This window comes from Phoca vitulina, unplaced genomic scaffold (genome assembly GCF_004348235.1).
Source record: "Phoca vitulina isolate PV1807 unplaced genomic scaffold, GSC_HSeal_1.0 scaffold12, whole genome shotgun sequence".
In the NCBI taxonomy this organism is placed as follows: domain Eukaryota; kingdom Metazoa; phylum Chordata; class Mammalia; order Carnivora; family Phocidae; genus Phoca; species Phoca vitulina.
Window position 1 is genome coordinate 24,125,651 of NW_022589715.1, and position 14,209 is coordinate 24,139,859.

The 14,209-nt window shown below is 36.7% G+C and overlaps 1 protein-coding gene across 4 annotated transcripts in view; it reads left to right on the top strand.

Annotated features, from left to right (window-relative positions):
- The window catches only part of EXOC6B (exocyst complex component 6B), a 594,595-nt gene that overhangs the window by 146,845 nt on the left and 433,541 nt on the right, over positions 1 to 14,209 (top strand). For 2 of the 4 annotated variants that reach the window (XM_032410713.1, XM_032410714.1), the window contains exon 7: positions 8,262 to 8,297. The exons of the other annotated variants lie outside the window; for them this stretch is intronic. In XM_032410713.1, the coding sequence (XP_032266604.1) occupies positions 8,262 to 8,297 (36 nt within the window). The remainder of the gene's footprint in view (positions 1 to 8,261; positions 8,298 to 14,209) is intronic. 4 annotated transcript variants of the gene reach the window in all.

A 14,209-nucleotide genomic window follows, 5' to 3' on the forward strand; every position in this document is an offset into this window, starting at 1 on the left:
GTGAAATCAGATCAGACGCTAGTGGCAGCAGCATATATAGCCACTGAAACAGAAATTGGTAATCGTGTTACAAATGTTCAGCAAGCCACATTTCATGACCAGCTTTGCAAGAAAAAGTTGAAAGTGTGAACAGCTGTTGGTATATTGCATTTGCATTTCTGAAATTTCAAGTGAAGATAAAACATAAGCAGCTGTGATAGATTCCTGCATTTGACCTAGTGCCTCAGGGTATGCAATACATTGATGTTGTCAGCCTTCAGGGTCCTGGTGAGAACTGTGGGGAGAGGGAGAATCTGAGATGAAAATGGGTTTGTTATTCTTTTAGGTTTTTGCTCTTCTTCTTCTTCTTTTTTTTTTTGTTTAATCCAAATAGTTCTCCTGGAATCTAGTAATTCCCATAGTCAGTAAAAGAGCATTTGATATAGGAATTCCAATGGTTGATTGTGCTTATTAGACTATGGATGCCTTAAAAAACAATAGTTATCTCTGTCATGGATGGCCCATCTTTTTATTTTGTCTATTCTGAGTTGTATGCCTTTATAAGATTTTAATTCTGCCTTTGAATGTGTTTGGGTTTCCTCCTCTGTCTTCACTTAAGGCACTGTTGAACTCTTTTATGGGATCCAAATGCTTGAGGGCAGAATTAAAGTTTATTGATGAAATTGTTTTAAGCCCACTTCTCATAATATTTATTAATAAATTATATTTTCTCTCTCCTCTAGGAGTTAAGAAGTAAACTGTCAAGGAATATACCACTGTTTGACTTTTGGGCCCACTGGAACTCAGCTATAATACTTTGGAGAGGGTCCAGATAAAAGTATTAAATAGGATTAAAAGTGTGAAGAGTAGACTTGAAGGTGTTGAGTGCCTGAAGCTGTAGAAGAAAGCGTTAGGGAGGGACCGGAAAGGATCAGTCTGCGGCATTTTGAGCAACTATTTCTTTTAAGTATGAAGGTACTTAATTATTTTTTATTGTTGTGCACTCATTCCCTCCACCCTATCGAGCTGCAGGAAGGAAGGTCTAGGATTTATGCTCTGACAGCTGAGAATCATGTTAGAGATTAGGGTTTGTATAGATTCTGAAACACTGAAAAATATTCCAAGAGTTAGTAGGTTTTTGGTCTGTTGATCTTAATAAGAAAGGTAAATTAATATTTTGTCTGGAATGTTTTTATTTTGGAAGGCCCTTAAAGACCTTTGAGTCCCAGGTTCTGTATTAGTTCCACATTCTGGTACCAAGACTTGGTGGAACTTATTACAAGAATCATGTCATTTGAGTTTTTTTGTTTGTGGCTCATTTGGGTCCAGAGTATCACTGTGCTGTTTCATAAGGTAGGTTAACCCAGAACTTCTTGGTTTTGGGTTTTTAAAATTTTTTTATTTTTTTAATCAATTCCTTGCTTGTTTGAGAACCAAAACAGTTATGAATCAGTGGTGGTATCTTCTTCAACTGCCTAGGGGGCTAGGGAAGATACTGTGATTGGAGTCATTTCTCAAGAATACAATTGACATCTGATTAGATAGGCAAAATTTTTTCTCAACTTTGGAAATAGCGTTTGGTGGTTCCCCCTCTCAACCGCTAGACCCGTTAATCTTATTGAAGGCTTCGGATTTTATATGCAGTCTGTGCAGGTAGCCAGATGCCATATGCTGTTAATTTCTGATTCCATGAAGGCCAGATCATACAGCTGGAAATGATTGAAAGGAAAAGCATGTTCTTTTGTTTAACAAGACAAAGCCTATTGTGTACTCTGCTTCTGATGCTTAAAAGATGTATTTTTTTTTCTTACTGCATAGTATGTAGGGCTAAAAGTTTTGAACTCTTCACTTCAGAAATTACTTTTCCAGACAAAAGAGCAAAACAATGTTTGTTTAAATTGTTCTCTGGAACATGACGGATAGTGTTTACAACATTTCTATGACATTTTGATCCAATGGGGAGTACTTGGAGAGGTACTTAAAGTGCTTTTCACTAAATCAGATGCTCTGTAGTGTTTGAACCTTTTAAAAAAAATCATTTGAAAGGTTGAGTTAAGAGACAGAAAATGGTCAGGGCATTCTCTAAAGACTAAGAATGACTTATCATAAGCAAAGCTGATTTTCTTCCCTCCCCTCAAAAATTGAAAAACTACATTTCTAACTAAAATATGATGCATACATATTGGTTCAGAGCTTCGTCTGTTCCTGTCAGCTCTTTCATAAGGGCTGTTCTTCAGAATCTACCTTCTATTCAATGAGGGTTTTTTTGAAAAAAGCCTTTGAGGGGTGTGTGTATGTGTATTTTGTTTGTGGTTTTTTTGTTTTATTTTTTTGGTTTTTTAAATTCTATGGAGGAAGCTAAAGCTTGATTTGGGTATAGTGGACATATTAATAGAACATAGAGGAAAGCATCATATAAATGTCTTACTGAGCCAAAGATAGAGTATATGTAAAAGAATTTGTGTTTTGTGTATTGTTTTTCTAATGCTGATGTATGACATGCAAGTTTAAGGCATTTAGCTGCTTGAAACTGCCTAAGGGGATCTTATGAGCCATAAAGATTCCACAACATAAGTATTCAAGTAATTGGCTCAGTTTGCAGGGTCAGTTACTTACATAGAATCCCAGCTTTTAATGGTAGATATTTTTTTAGGAGATTCTGTTCAATGACATCAGACTAATAGAATGTTTAAATGCTGTCTTTAAACTGGGAGAGATCTTGTTCAGCTTTTTATGTCTTTTTTGAAAATAAGCTACAGAAAATTTGCATTTTAGAATTCCAGATATGAAAGTCAGTACAAAATTCGAAGAACCAGTTAGTGATATGCCCTGAACACATAGCATTTATCAATAACTCTCCTCTCTTCTAGATTGTACTGTTTTGGGTGCATACCTGTATCATGGTGAAGCAAGATGTTTTAGTTGTGCTTGTTTTGAGTGGTATGTAAAACACGTCATCTTGATTTTGTAGAAGGGATATACAGCTGAGGTCCATATTATCCTAAAGATAGGAAAGCAATATGTTTAAGAAGCATTCAAGCATCTTCATCATTATTAAACATATTTATGTTGTGCATAAAAGGTATATGAATCATTTTATTGGATAGATATAAGTAGTGGGAATAAATGCATCTTGTATAGTGTGTACAAAAGTGTGAAAAGTAAGTGAAGAGCATTGAAAATTGAGATAGCACTGGTTCCAAGACCATTAATCAACAAAATACTTCGTGTAAGAGATGAAACTCTGGATTTGAAAGAATATTGAAAGGTAGGGAGCTTGATCATCTATAAAAGACAGGACTTTCTTAAATCATAGAGCAAGACCTGAGAGAAATCTCAGAAGGGTTGTGCCATTGAAGGGGGATTGTGAATATACATGATTGGCAGAGGTGGAAAGGACTGAACTGGGGAGACAGGGAAGTGGTGTATCTAGGATTTCTTAGTACAAGTCAGTGAAATAAAGAACTCATAGATTCATAAAATTAAGGTGCTAAAGGAAATCTTTAAAATCATACAATCTAACCTTTCTGCCAATGCAGAAGTCCTTCTTCAGTAGTACTTCTAGCTGAAAGGAAGTTTTAAATATTAAAAAAAACCCTTTTGGTTTCAGTCAGTAAATATTTATTGAGTATCTACTGTGCATCAGACGATGTACTATTAACGCTGTAGATACAGGTGTGAAGATCTAGTCTTTCTGCTCGTGGGTTTTACTATCTAGTTGGGGGTTGATGGTAGAGAAAGAATAATCTTAAGGGATTTAAAAACTAAATACATGCTTGTAATAGTGGTAAGAATTCTTTTCTTTTCAGTGACAGAAACCTAAGTCTAATTGCCTTCTCCAAAAAAAGGGGGAATTTACTGCTGCACATAATTGAAAGCTCCAAGAATGGATCCACAGATGGATCTAATGTGCTAATTATATCTGCTTTTCTTTGTGATGATTTCATTCTTAAGAAGACTTTTTCTACAGGGTGGCAAAAATGGCCATTAGCAACTCTAGGCTTACTAAACATTAGCCATATACTTCTCCAGATAACCTCAACAAAAGTTCAGGAAATGATTCAGTTTGGGTCATATGCTCAATCATATGCTCAACCCTGAACCAAGAGGTAGACTGAGTGGATTGTAGGATAAAGAGAGATCAAGAATGTCTCTACAGGCTTTTGGTTTGAATAGCTGAAAGAATGGAATTGCTGTTTATCAAGATGGAGAAGAATGTGGTTGGAGTAGGTCTTGGTGAGGGAGAAGGGGCTGGGAGAGGGAGTCAAAGTTAGATTTTGGATATGTTCAGTGTGAGATGCCTATAAGACATCCAAGTAGCGATGCTGAGTAGGGTCTGTGGTTCAGGGGAGAGGTTTAAGCCATAATACAATTTTGAGACTCATCATTTAACTGGATGGAATCACCCAGAGAGTGAGTGTATTTATTTATTTATTTATTTTTAAAGATTTTATTTATTTATTTGACAGAGAGAGACACAGCGAGAGAGGGAACACAAGCAGGGGGAGCGGGAGAGGGAGAAGCCGGCTTCCTGCTGAGCAGGGAGCCCGATGTGGGGCTCGATCCCAGGACCCTGGGATCATGACCTGAGCCGAAGGCAGACGCTTAACGACTGAGCCACTCAGGCGCCCCAAGTGAGTGTATTTAAAGAAGAAGTCCAAGGACTAAGCACAGGAACCTTCTCCCACATTGAGAAGATGAGGATCGGAGGTGTGGCCCAGCAAAACATATTAAGAATAGCATTCAATAATGAAGTAGAACAGATGAGAGAGGTGTTCTCAGTTCTTCCATAGTGAGGACAGTTTTTAGTATGATGGGGAGAGGAAGTTCCTGAAAAGAAAGATTGTTGGGCAAGTAATAGTATCTTATCCCAGAGGGACTTGAGTGCTGTTTTTCTGTCAGCCCTAATAAATGCTTATGGACAGCAGAAGGGCATGACCAGGTTTTGTGTTTTAGGAAGGTTTACCGGTAAGCAGTGTGATGACCAGATTAAACGAAAAGGGATCTAATTGAGGGACTATTGCAGAATTTCAGGGGAGAGATGAAATAGTTTAATGTACTAACCCTGCTGACCTAACACTGTCTTCTTATAAGGAATGTTTTGTTATGCCCCCCTCCCCTTACAATCCTGAAATAAAATTCATGGATAATATAATCTACTTACATGTAAAATTCAGAAACTAATATAATACCCTAATTGTAGTAATAAGAAGTAAAAGAAATTTATAATAAAATATTATCATGACATAAAAATTGTGATAGAATATGTTGACTTGTATAGTATTGTTATTACAGCCTATCCAGGTGTGCATGAGTGAATGTGAAGCAGGCACCATTTATTTTTTATTTTTTATTTTTTTTAAAGATTTTATTTATTTATTTGACAGAGAGAGAGAGATAGCGAGAGCAGGAACACAAGCAGGGGGAGTGGGAGAGGGAGAAGCAGGCTTCCCGCTGAGCAGGGAGCCCGATGTGGGACTCGATCCCAGGACCCTGGGATCATGACCTGAGCTGAAGGCAGACGCTTAACGACTGAGCCACCCAGGCGCCCAAGCAGGCACCATTTAAGACCAGTGCTGTAACAATGTAATTCCAAGAGCTGTGGGCCCAGAAAATAGAACTGAGCCTATGTCTTTTAAAATAGTTTATTAAGCAGCTTTCCCCAGTGGGGCTTCTACCAGACATTTCCCCATTTGGTCTCTTCTCTCACTCCAACCTTAAGGAACCAATAAGTAATTGGGAACTGAGTATTTATACAGTGGGGAGAAGTAGGTGTTACTGTGGTGGATCCTGGCCATCTCTCTGTGAGGAAATCTTTGCTTCAGGGATGGGGGAAAACAGTATGAAGGTTCCTCAAAAAGTTAAAAATATAGAACTAACCTCCAGCAATTGCACTACTAGGTATTTACCCAAAGGATACAAAAGTACTGATTTGAAGGGATACATGCACACTGATGTTTATAGCAGCATTATCAACAATAGCCAAATAATTACGTATTCTGTTTAAAAATACTTGAAGACATAATGGAATGTATCGAAGGCATAATGAAAGAGTCAGGTACTTGTTTACTTCGTATATTAGAGATGTAATACAGGCGCATACCAGCATGTCGTGTTTGCAATTTAAATATCATAAGCAGCATCACGATTGGTGCTTAATTTTCTCAATTAGCAAACGACTGTTTGTTAAGTTCTGAACAACAGAATGCAGTTTTCCCTCAATTTACATAGTCATTGTATTTTTGAAAGTTCAGTGTGTATTAATGCTGTGTAGAAGGAAGCTTTAAGTTATGGATTCAGAGTTTTTTGGCTTACACGGATGTGGACTGGAGCATCAGATGGTTGAGAGTGATGTGGGACATTTCTTCCTTTTGTAGGACTATTCCACACACGTCAGGATGTCTAATATTCCTGGCATTGCCCATTAACTGCCATTAGTGCCTGGCTACCTACCAGTTATTGTGATAACCAAACCTCCATGGTTTCTTAAATATCTCCTTTCCAACACACACAGACTACAGATCCCTAGTTTAAGGTATAATAGCACATTGATCTCTTTGTTTTTGGAGTTCCTCCTTTTCAAGAATTTTGAGGAGAAACCTATGGTGGATTATAGTGTCATTTTGGAACTTTTTATGGATCATCAGGAAATGATACTGTTTGGTGTATCTGTAATTATATAGATGTATATTTAAGTAGTTTGTGATCCCAGCCGTAATGATACATTTATTTTAATGTTAATTATTTTTTTGAGCTCTGAAGCATATAAATACAATTTGATAAAAATAGTATCCACTTCCTTATAAATCAGACTCATTTCTTTGACTTTATTTTCCCCTTGTATTTTACAAAAACTTGAATGGCCTTTATTAGCTTAGATTACAGTTACGTTTTGGGTAAGGGAAGCTTGTAGTGAACATCTCACTTGTTTCTTGGACATTGTGAGAATTTCTTGGCCACTTGCAGTGGCCAGAACTTTTGGCTGCTGTATTGTTCCTGGTGACTGTTGTTTTCCAAGATTTATAACTGTTTTTCCATATTTGAATAATGAATGGCTTTTTTGTCTTTTTAAGAAAATTAATAGATTTTTTTTTAAAGCAGTTTTAGGTTTACTCAGAATTAGAGGAAACTACAGAAAATTCCCATATACCCCTTCACTCTATCTTGCATTAGTGTGGTTACTTTTTTTACAATTGATGAGCCCAAACTGACACCTATTATTAACTAAAGCCATAGTTTGGAGCACCTGGGTGGCACAGTCAGTTAAGTATTTGACTCTTGGGTTTCAGCTCAGGTCACGATCTCAGGGTCTTGAGATCAAGCCCCCCATTGGACTCCGCATTCAGCGAGGAGTCTGCTTGAGGTTCTCTTTCCCTCTTCCACTGCCCCTCCCACTTGTGCTCTCTCTCTCTCAAATAAGTAAATAAATCTTAAAAAAAGTCCATAATTTATATAGGGTCACTCTTTGTGTTGTATATTCTATGGATTTTATAATATAAATAGTAAATATACATAATAATACATATATCATGACACATGTCCTCCATTCAGTACCATCCAGAATAGTTTCACTGCCCTAACAGTCTCTTGTGCTCCGTCTATTCATACCTCCTCCACTCCTTTGTCCACCCCCTGGCAATCACTGATCTTTTTACTATCTCCATAATTTTGCTTTTCCCATAAAGTCATATACTTGGAGTCCTGTAGCTGTACATTTCCTTGTATGCACTGCTTTTTCTTCATCACAAAAATTTGGTAAGTTGTACTTTCAGTTAGTATAAAATATTTTTAAGTTTCTCTTGAGACTTCCTCTTTGATCCATGTGTTATTTGGGTGTGTTTGTGTGTATTTTATTTTATCCTCCAAGGATTTTGGGATTTTCTAGCTATCTTTATGTTACTAATTTTTAAACTTCTCTTGTGCTTTTCCTTTATAGTCCTCTCCTCATCCCTAACCCTTGACAACCACTGATATGTTCTCCATCTCTATAGTTCTGTGTCTTTGAGAATGTCACATAAATGGTATAAATGGTGTACATATGTACACTTTTGAGACTGGCATATTTCACTCCGCATAGTGTCTTTGATATTCATCCAAATTACTGTATGTATCAGTAATTCACTCCTATTTATTGTTGAGTATTATTCTGTTGTGCGGATATACCACAAGTTGTTTATCCAGTCAGCTGTCAAAGGGATTTGGGTTGTTTTCAGCTTTTAATAGAGATATTAGAAACAGTTGTGTACAGGATTTTGTGTGAACATAAGTTTTCTTTTATCTAGGATAAATACCATGGAACGAGATTGCTGGATTATAAGGTAGGTATATGTTTAACTTTTAAGAAAGTGACCAGGGGCACCTGGGTGGCTTAGTCGTTAAGTGTCTGCCTTTGGCTCAGGTCATGATCCCAGGGTCCTGGGATTGAGTCCCACATCGGGCTCCTTGCTCAGCGGGGAGTCTGCTTCTCCCTCTCCCACTCCCCCGCTTGTGTTCCCTCTCTTGCCGTGTCTCTCTCTGTTAAATAAATAAATAAAATATTAAAAAAAAAAAAGTGACCAAACTGTTTTCAGAATGCCCCACTAGCAGTGTTTGTGAGTTCCAGTTGCTCAACATCCTCTCCAGCACTTGGTATTTTTTCTCTGTGAGTTTTAGATGTGTAGTGATGTTATCATGGTTTTAATTGGTCTGTCTGCCCTGGCTAGTGATCTTGAGCATCTTTTCATGCCATCCAGGTGTTCTTATTGGTGAAGTGTCTGCTCAAATATTTTGCCTATTTTTTTTTTAAAGATTTTATTTATTTATTTGACAGAGAGAGCAAGAGAGCACGTGCACAAGTAGGGGGACTAGCAGACTGAGGGAGAGGGAGAACCAGGCTCCCCGCTGGGCAAGGAGACCGATGTGGGGCTCAAGCCCAGCACCCTGAGTTCATGACCTGAGCTGAGGGCAGACGCTTAACCAACTGAGCCACCCAGGCGCCCCCTATTTTGCCTATTTTTAAATTTTTGTTTGTTTGTTTTCTTATTTTGAATTTTGGGAGTTCTTTGTACATTCTGGATGCCAGTTGTTTGTGAGATAATGTGATTTACAGATATCTTTTCCTAGTCTGTAGCTTGTTAAAATTTTTTTTTAACAGTATCTGTTACAAATCATGGTTTTGGTGTCATATCTAAGAATTTTGGTGTCATGTCTATGAATTCTTTGTATTTTGGGCATATGGATGTCTGGTTGTTCCAATACCATATGAATTTTGCACCTTTGTCAAAAATCTAGTGGCCATATTTGTGTGAGTCTGTTTCTGTCATTTCTGTTCTATTGGGGTGTGTGTCTGTCCTTTCACCAATAATATACTGTCTTGGTTACTGTAGTTTTAAAGTAAGTCTTACAAGCAGGTAGTATGTTTCTTCCTGCTTTATTCTTTTTCCAAATTAAAAAAAATATTCTAGTTCCTTTGCGTTTCCATATACATTTTAGAACTAGCTTGTCTATATCTACAAAAATTGTGCTGGGATTTTAATTATAATTTCACTGAATCTGTGATTCCATTTGGGGAGAATTGATGTCTTTATTAGGTTTGGTCTTCTAATCCATAGATATCTCCATTTATTTAGGTCTCTTTTGATTTCTTTCATTAGCATTTTGTAATTTTCATCATATAGGTCCTGTATATGTTTGTTAGATTTCTACCAATTATTTCATATTTCTTTTAAGCTGTTATAAATGATACTAAATTTTTTTTGGTTTTCATTGTTACTGATAGTTTATAGAAATACAGGTGATATTTGTATGTTGATTTAATATCCTGTAAGCTTGCCAAACTCAATATTTTATTGTTGGATTTTTTTTTTTTTTTAAATTCTTTGGGATTTTTTAGGTAGATAATCATGTCATCTGTGAATAGTGACAGTTTTATTTTTTTCCTTCGAATCCATATGCCTTTAATTTCTCATTCTTATTGCATTGACCAGGTACTTTTCAGTTCCCTGGCTTCTCTCCCCCACCTCCCACCCCCCCCAAACCCAATCTTCTGACTAGTAAGCTGGGGCTTTTATTACTTTGCTTTCCTGTAGACTTCCCCAACTGCCCCCTCATCCTGGGCCAAACAGTGAGAGGACAGAAGGAAAGAAACACTGGGGCTTGGCCCCACCCTCTTAGGACAACAGTTCCACCATATGAAGGGAACGTTTCCTTTCCCTTAGAGTTTTAGTTCCTGTGGGCTAAAACTGGCCATTAGTGACCAGTGCCACTGTTGCTTGAGGTTACTTATAGGCTGTGGTAGGATGGAGAAGAAAAAGGTGAGATATTCCCATACTCTCTGAGCATTAGGTAGTATCTTTTCTGTTCCGTGGGCTAAAACTAGAGGGCTGGTCCTGAGGCTTCATTGCCCACCTCCATGTTTCTGTTACATTGAGTCCAAGCTGGGAGATAACAGAAGTTAAAAAAAAAAAAAAGTTTACTGTCAGCCTAGTGATACTTCAAGTTCTGGTCTTCTTCTCTAGTTGGCCTTCTACTGTTCACTTTTCAGAGTCTTAAAAGAGCTGTTCCCTGCCTTCTCTGTCCAGATTTTATAGCTATATTCAGCGGGAGTCATAGGTTTGAGTATGCGTACTCCATTTTATCTGGAACTGGACTCCACTAATGGAATTTTACAGAGGTTGAGCTAAACCATCTCTCTTGTATGTAGTCTAAGAATCAAGAGTGAATGAGCTCATGATGTCATCATAGTTATTATTGAAAATGTTTTGTGATACAGCAATTAATAGACAAGTGCATTAATGAAGACAAAGTTGTTGTTAGGGGACATTAGATCAGGATAGCATTTGTATCCTTGAGCATACTCCTTAAGGAAATTCCAACGGTATCATGGGTAATTCTTCTTTATTTGTGCCATTAGAAAGAACTCCATGTGTATAATATTTGGTCATTACAGTTGACCCTCGAAAACGTGGGTTGAACTCCGTGAATCCATTTATATACATGGATTTTTTTTTTTTGATAGATACACTACAGTAAATGTATTTTCTTGTCCTTATGATTTTCTTTTTTTTTTTTTTTAAAGATTTATTTATTTATTTGAGAGAGAGACAGGTGGGGGGGAGGAGCAGAGGGAGGGGAAGAGAAATACTTAAGCAGACTCCCTGCTGAGCGAGGAGCCCAGTAGAGGGCTCCATCCCAGGACCCTGAGAGCATGACCTGAGCTGAAATCAGGAATGGGAGCTTAACTAACTGAGCCACCCAGAGGTGCACCTTCCTTATGATTTTCTTAATAACATTTCATTTTCTCTAGTTTACTTTCATGGAAGAATACAGTGTATATACATATAAAACATGTGTTAATATGTGTTTATGTTATTGGTAAGGCTTCTGGTCAGCAGTAGGCTATTAGTAGTTACATTTTGGGGGAGTCAAATTATATGTGAATTTTTGACTATGCAGGGGATTGGCTCCCCTCATCCTTGCATATGTCAACTGTTACTTATTATAGGCTTTATTTCTTTCATCTTTTTGGTTAGGTAAATCTTAGTTTTAAGAATTAGGGTAGTACTGCCAATCTGCAGACTGATTTTTAATCAGTGAAGCCAACTCTTCATTCTTACTCTAAAAAAAGCTTACTGAAAGGAGAGAGTAAGATAGAGTAGTAAAGGAGAATATTGTACCACTTTATGCGATGATTCCTTATTTTGGGTTTTGTCTAGACTGATCTATATGGGATAAACCTTTTGCTGTTTTCAGATTGCCTGACCCTTTTGTAAGCTAAGGCCTTTAAGAGTTTAACATTACAAATACCTTAGGTTCATTGGCATATGCAGAACAAATGTGAATCAAACACAAAATGATTCTTTCAAGAATTTTATTTATTGATGTGGTAGCGAAATACTACACTGTTTACAATAGAGAACTAAGTGGGATTTGGGGTATGCTGAGAAGTTGACAGCTTGTGGGTCCTGAACAAAATACTGTCTTTTGTGGGATAAAAGAAGAAAAGATGTGTTCTTGAAATGATTATTTATAAATGATTTGAAATCTTGTTCTGTTTCCAGCTCAGGAGGCATTTGCCGGCATTGTGGTCACTGCAATAGTGAAATTTTGGTTGGGAAAAAAAAAAAAACAACCCTCACAGAAGTCTGTTTGCATTTGACAAACAAGATGAAGAACCCTTAAGATAAGCTTAAGTAAAACATAGTTGTGCACACAATACTTTCACTTTCTTTCTTACGGCTAAATAATTAGGGATTGGAATAAGAATTGTAGGAATTAAGTGTAACATGAATCGGGTAGGTGGAAAGGATTTTGCTTGTTATACAGTTGGTAAAAGATTAGCAGTCACTTGAAGGATAGAGATCCCATGGAGAGATATTTGCTTTTTGTGTGAATTTATCTTTTTCAGGTGGGAAGGTAATAGCTCATTTTAGGTTGGTTTTTTTTTTTTTTTTTTTTTTTTTGAATTTGGGCTGTGGTCAAAAGACTGCATTGTTTTCAAATTGTATATATTCCAATTTGTTTATTAATTTATTATATGTTTTTACCTACTTCCTAAAATAATTTGAGGTATCCCTGGGAGAAGACGGAGACCTACAAATACTGGGGTTAAATGAATAGTAATATAGTAATGAAAATGATAGTGATAAGAGGCATAACTAAAAGGAAGAGGAAATAATTAGGGGTGCCCGGGTGGCTCAGTCGGTTAAGCATCGGATTCTTGGTTTTGGCCCAGGTCGTGATCTCAGGGTCGTGGAATCAAGTCCAGTGTAGAGCTCCATGCTCAGTGGGGAGTCTGCTTGAGATTGTCTCTCCCTCTGCCCCTCCTCCCCTCAAATAAATAAATAAATCTTAAAAAAAAGAGGAAATAATTATACTAGGAAACTGATCTATAGAAAGTTACTACATTTCTTTATGTAACCTTACTCATGGGTAATTTTCATCAATGTCTGATATAAAGAAGTGTGACTTTTCCCCCCGGCAGTTTCTAAGAGAATGCAGAGTTTTGTTTTGGTTTTCAAATTAAAGATAACTCCTGATTATTTGGGATGGGGGGTACAACAGTAACTATGGCTAAAAACAAAGTATATTTGTGAAAAAAAAATTACTCTCTGTAAAAATGTATACACTATTATTAGAAAGTGTATTTCTCTGTCTCGTTTTCTCTTTGTCAGCCAGACTTGTAACAATCAAAAGGCCAGTCACTTAGGAAAGGCAAGCAAAAGCCCTTTGTTGGCTCCAGCACCACAGTGTCAGGACGAAGAAGGTGGTGGAATTCTGTGATGGGAACAAGGCAGTGGAGGGAGGGAACATTGCAGCTGAAACTGAGTCTCGGCTCCTCCCAGATTCATTATAATATTTGGAAAATAAAAGGGACTCAGCCATGAAACTAACAATAGTTAACAAATTATTTTAACAGACAGAAATGTGTGGTACACTTGGCCATTAAATGTTTTTTGTTCTCCTAAATTACTGAATTTTATTGGTCTTAAACTTTTAAGTTGATTTTGTACTTTTTAAAGAGGCTAGTGTTTCTTTTACTATTATATATAAATTACTTTTGATTTCTTCCATCTCCTGCTCTTTCTCTTTGACTGTCTCCGATACATTGATCCTTTAAAGGTCAAGAACATATCTGTACTGGTTCCTTGAGGATGTTTTTGTGTGATGTGACCTTCAGTATAGTTATAGAGAAAGTTAGAACTAAAGAGCAGGACTGGATAGTTAACCTGTTCTTTGGACTTTATTTTCCAATGTTTGTTGCCTTATTTCAATTATCCATATAATTTTTCAAGTTACAAAATAATTAAACAATTAATCTTTTCCTCACTGATTTGAAATGCTACCTTTACATACTTTGGCTGTTTTTGGACCGTTCTATTCGTTTTTCTTCTATTGCACCCTATTTCAATTATCATCACTTTATGCTATACTCTAATTTTTAGCTCCCTTTCATTATTCTTAGTTTAAAATGACTTGAGGCATTTTCATCTATTTATTCTGTCATTTCTAACATTTCCTTTGAAAATGTCATTGTTTCATAAGAAATTTGTTCAATTTGGAAAATAATTACATTATATTTCTAATTTGTGGTTGAATAGACATATTTATAATAGAGGCATCACATCCAGGAGCATGGCGTATATCTTCATTTATTCTGGTCTTCTTTATGTCTATTAAATTTCATAAATCAAGATATGCTCAGAAAATATTAAATTTAAACTGGGAGCCTTTCCAAAATATCTCATCTCAG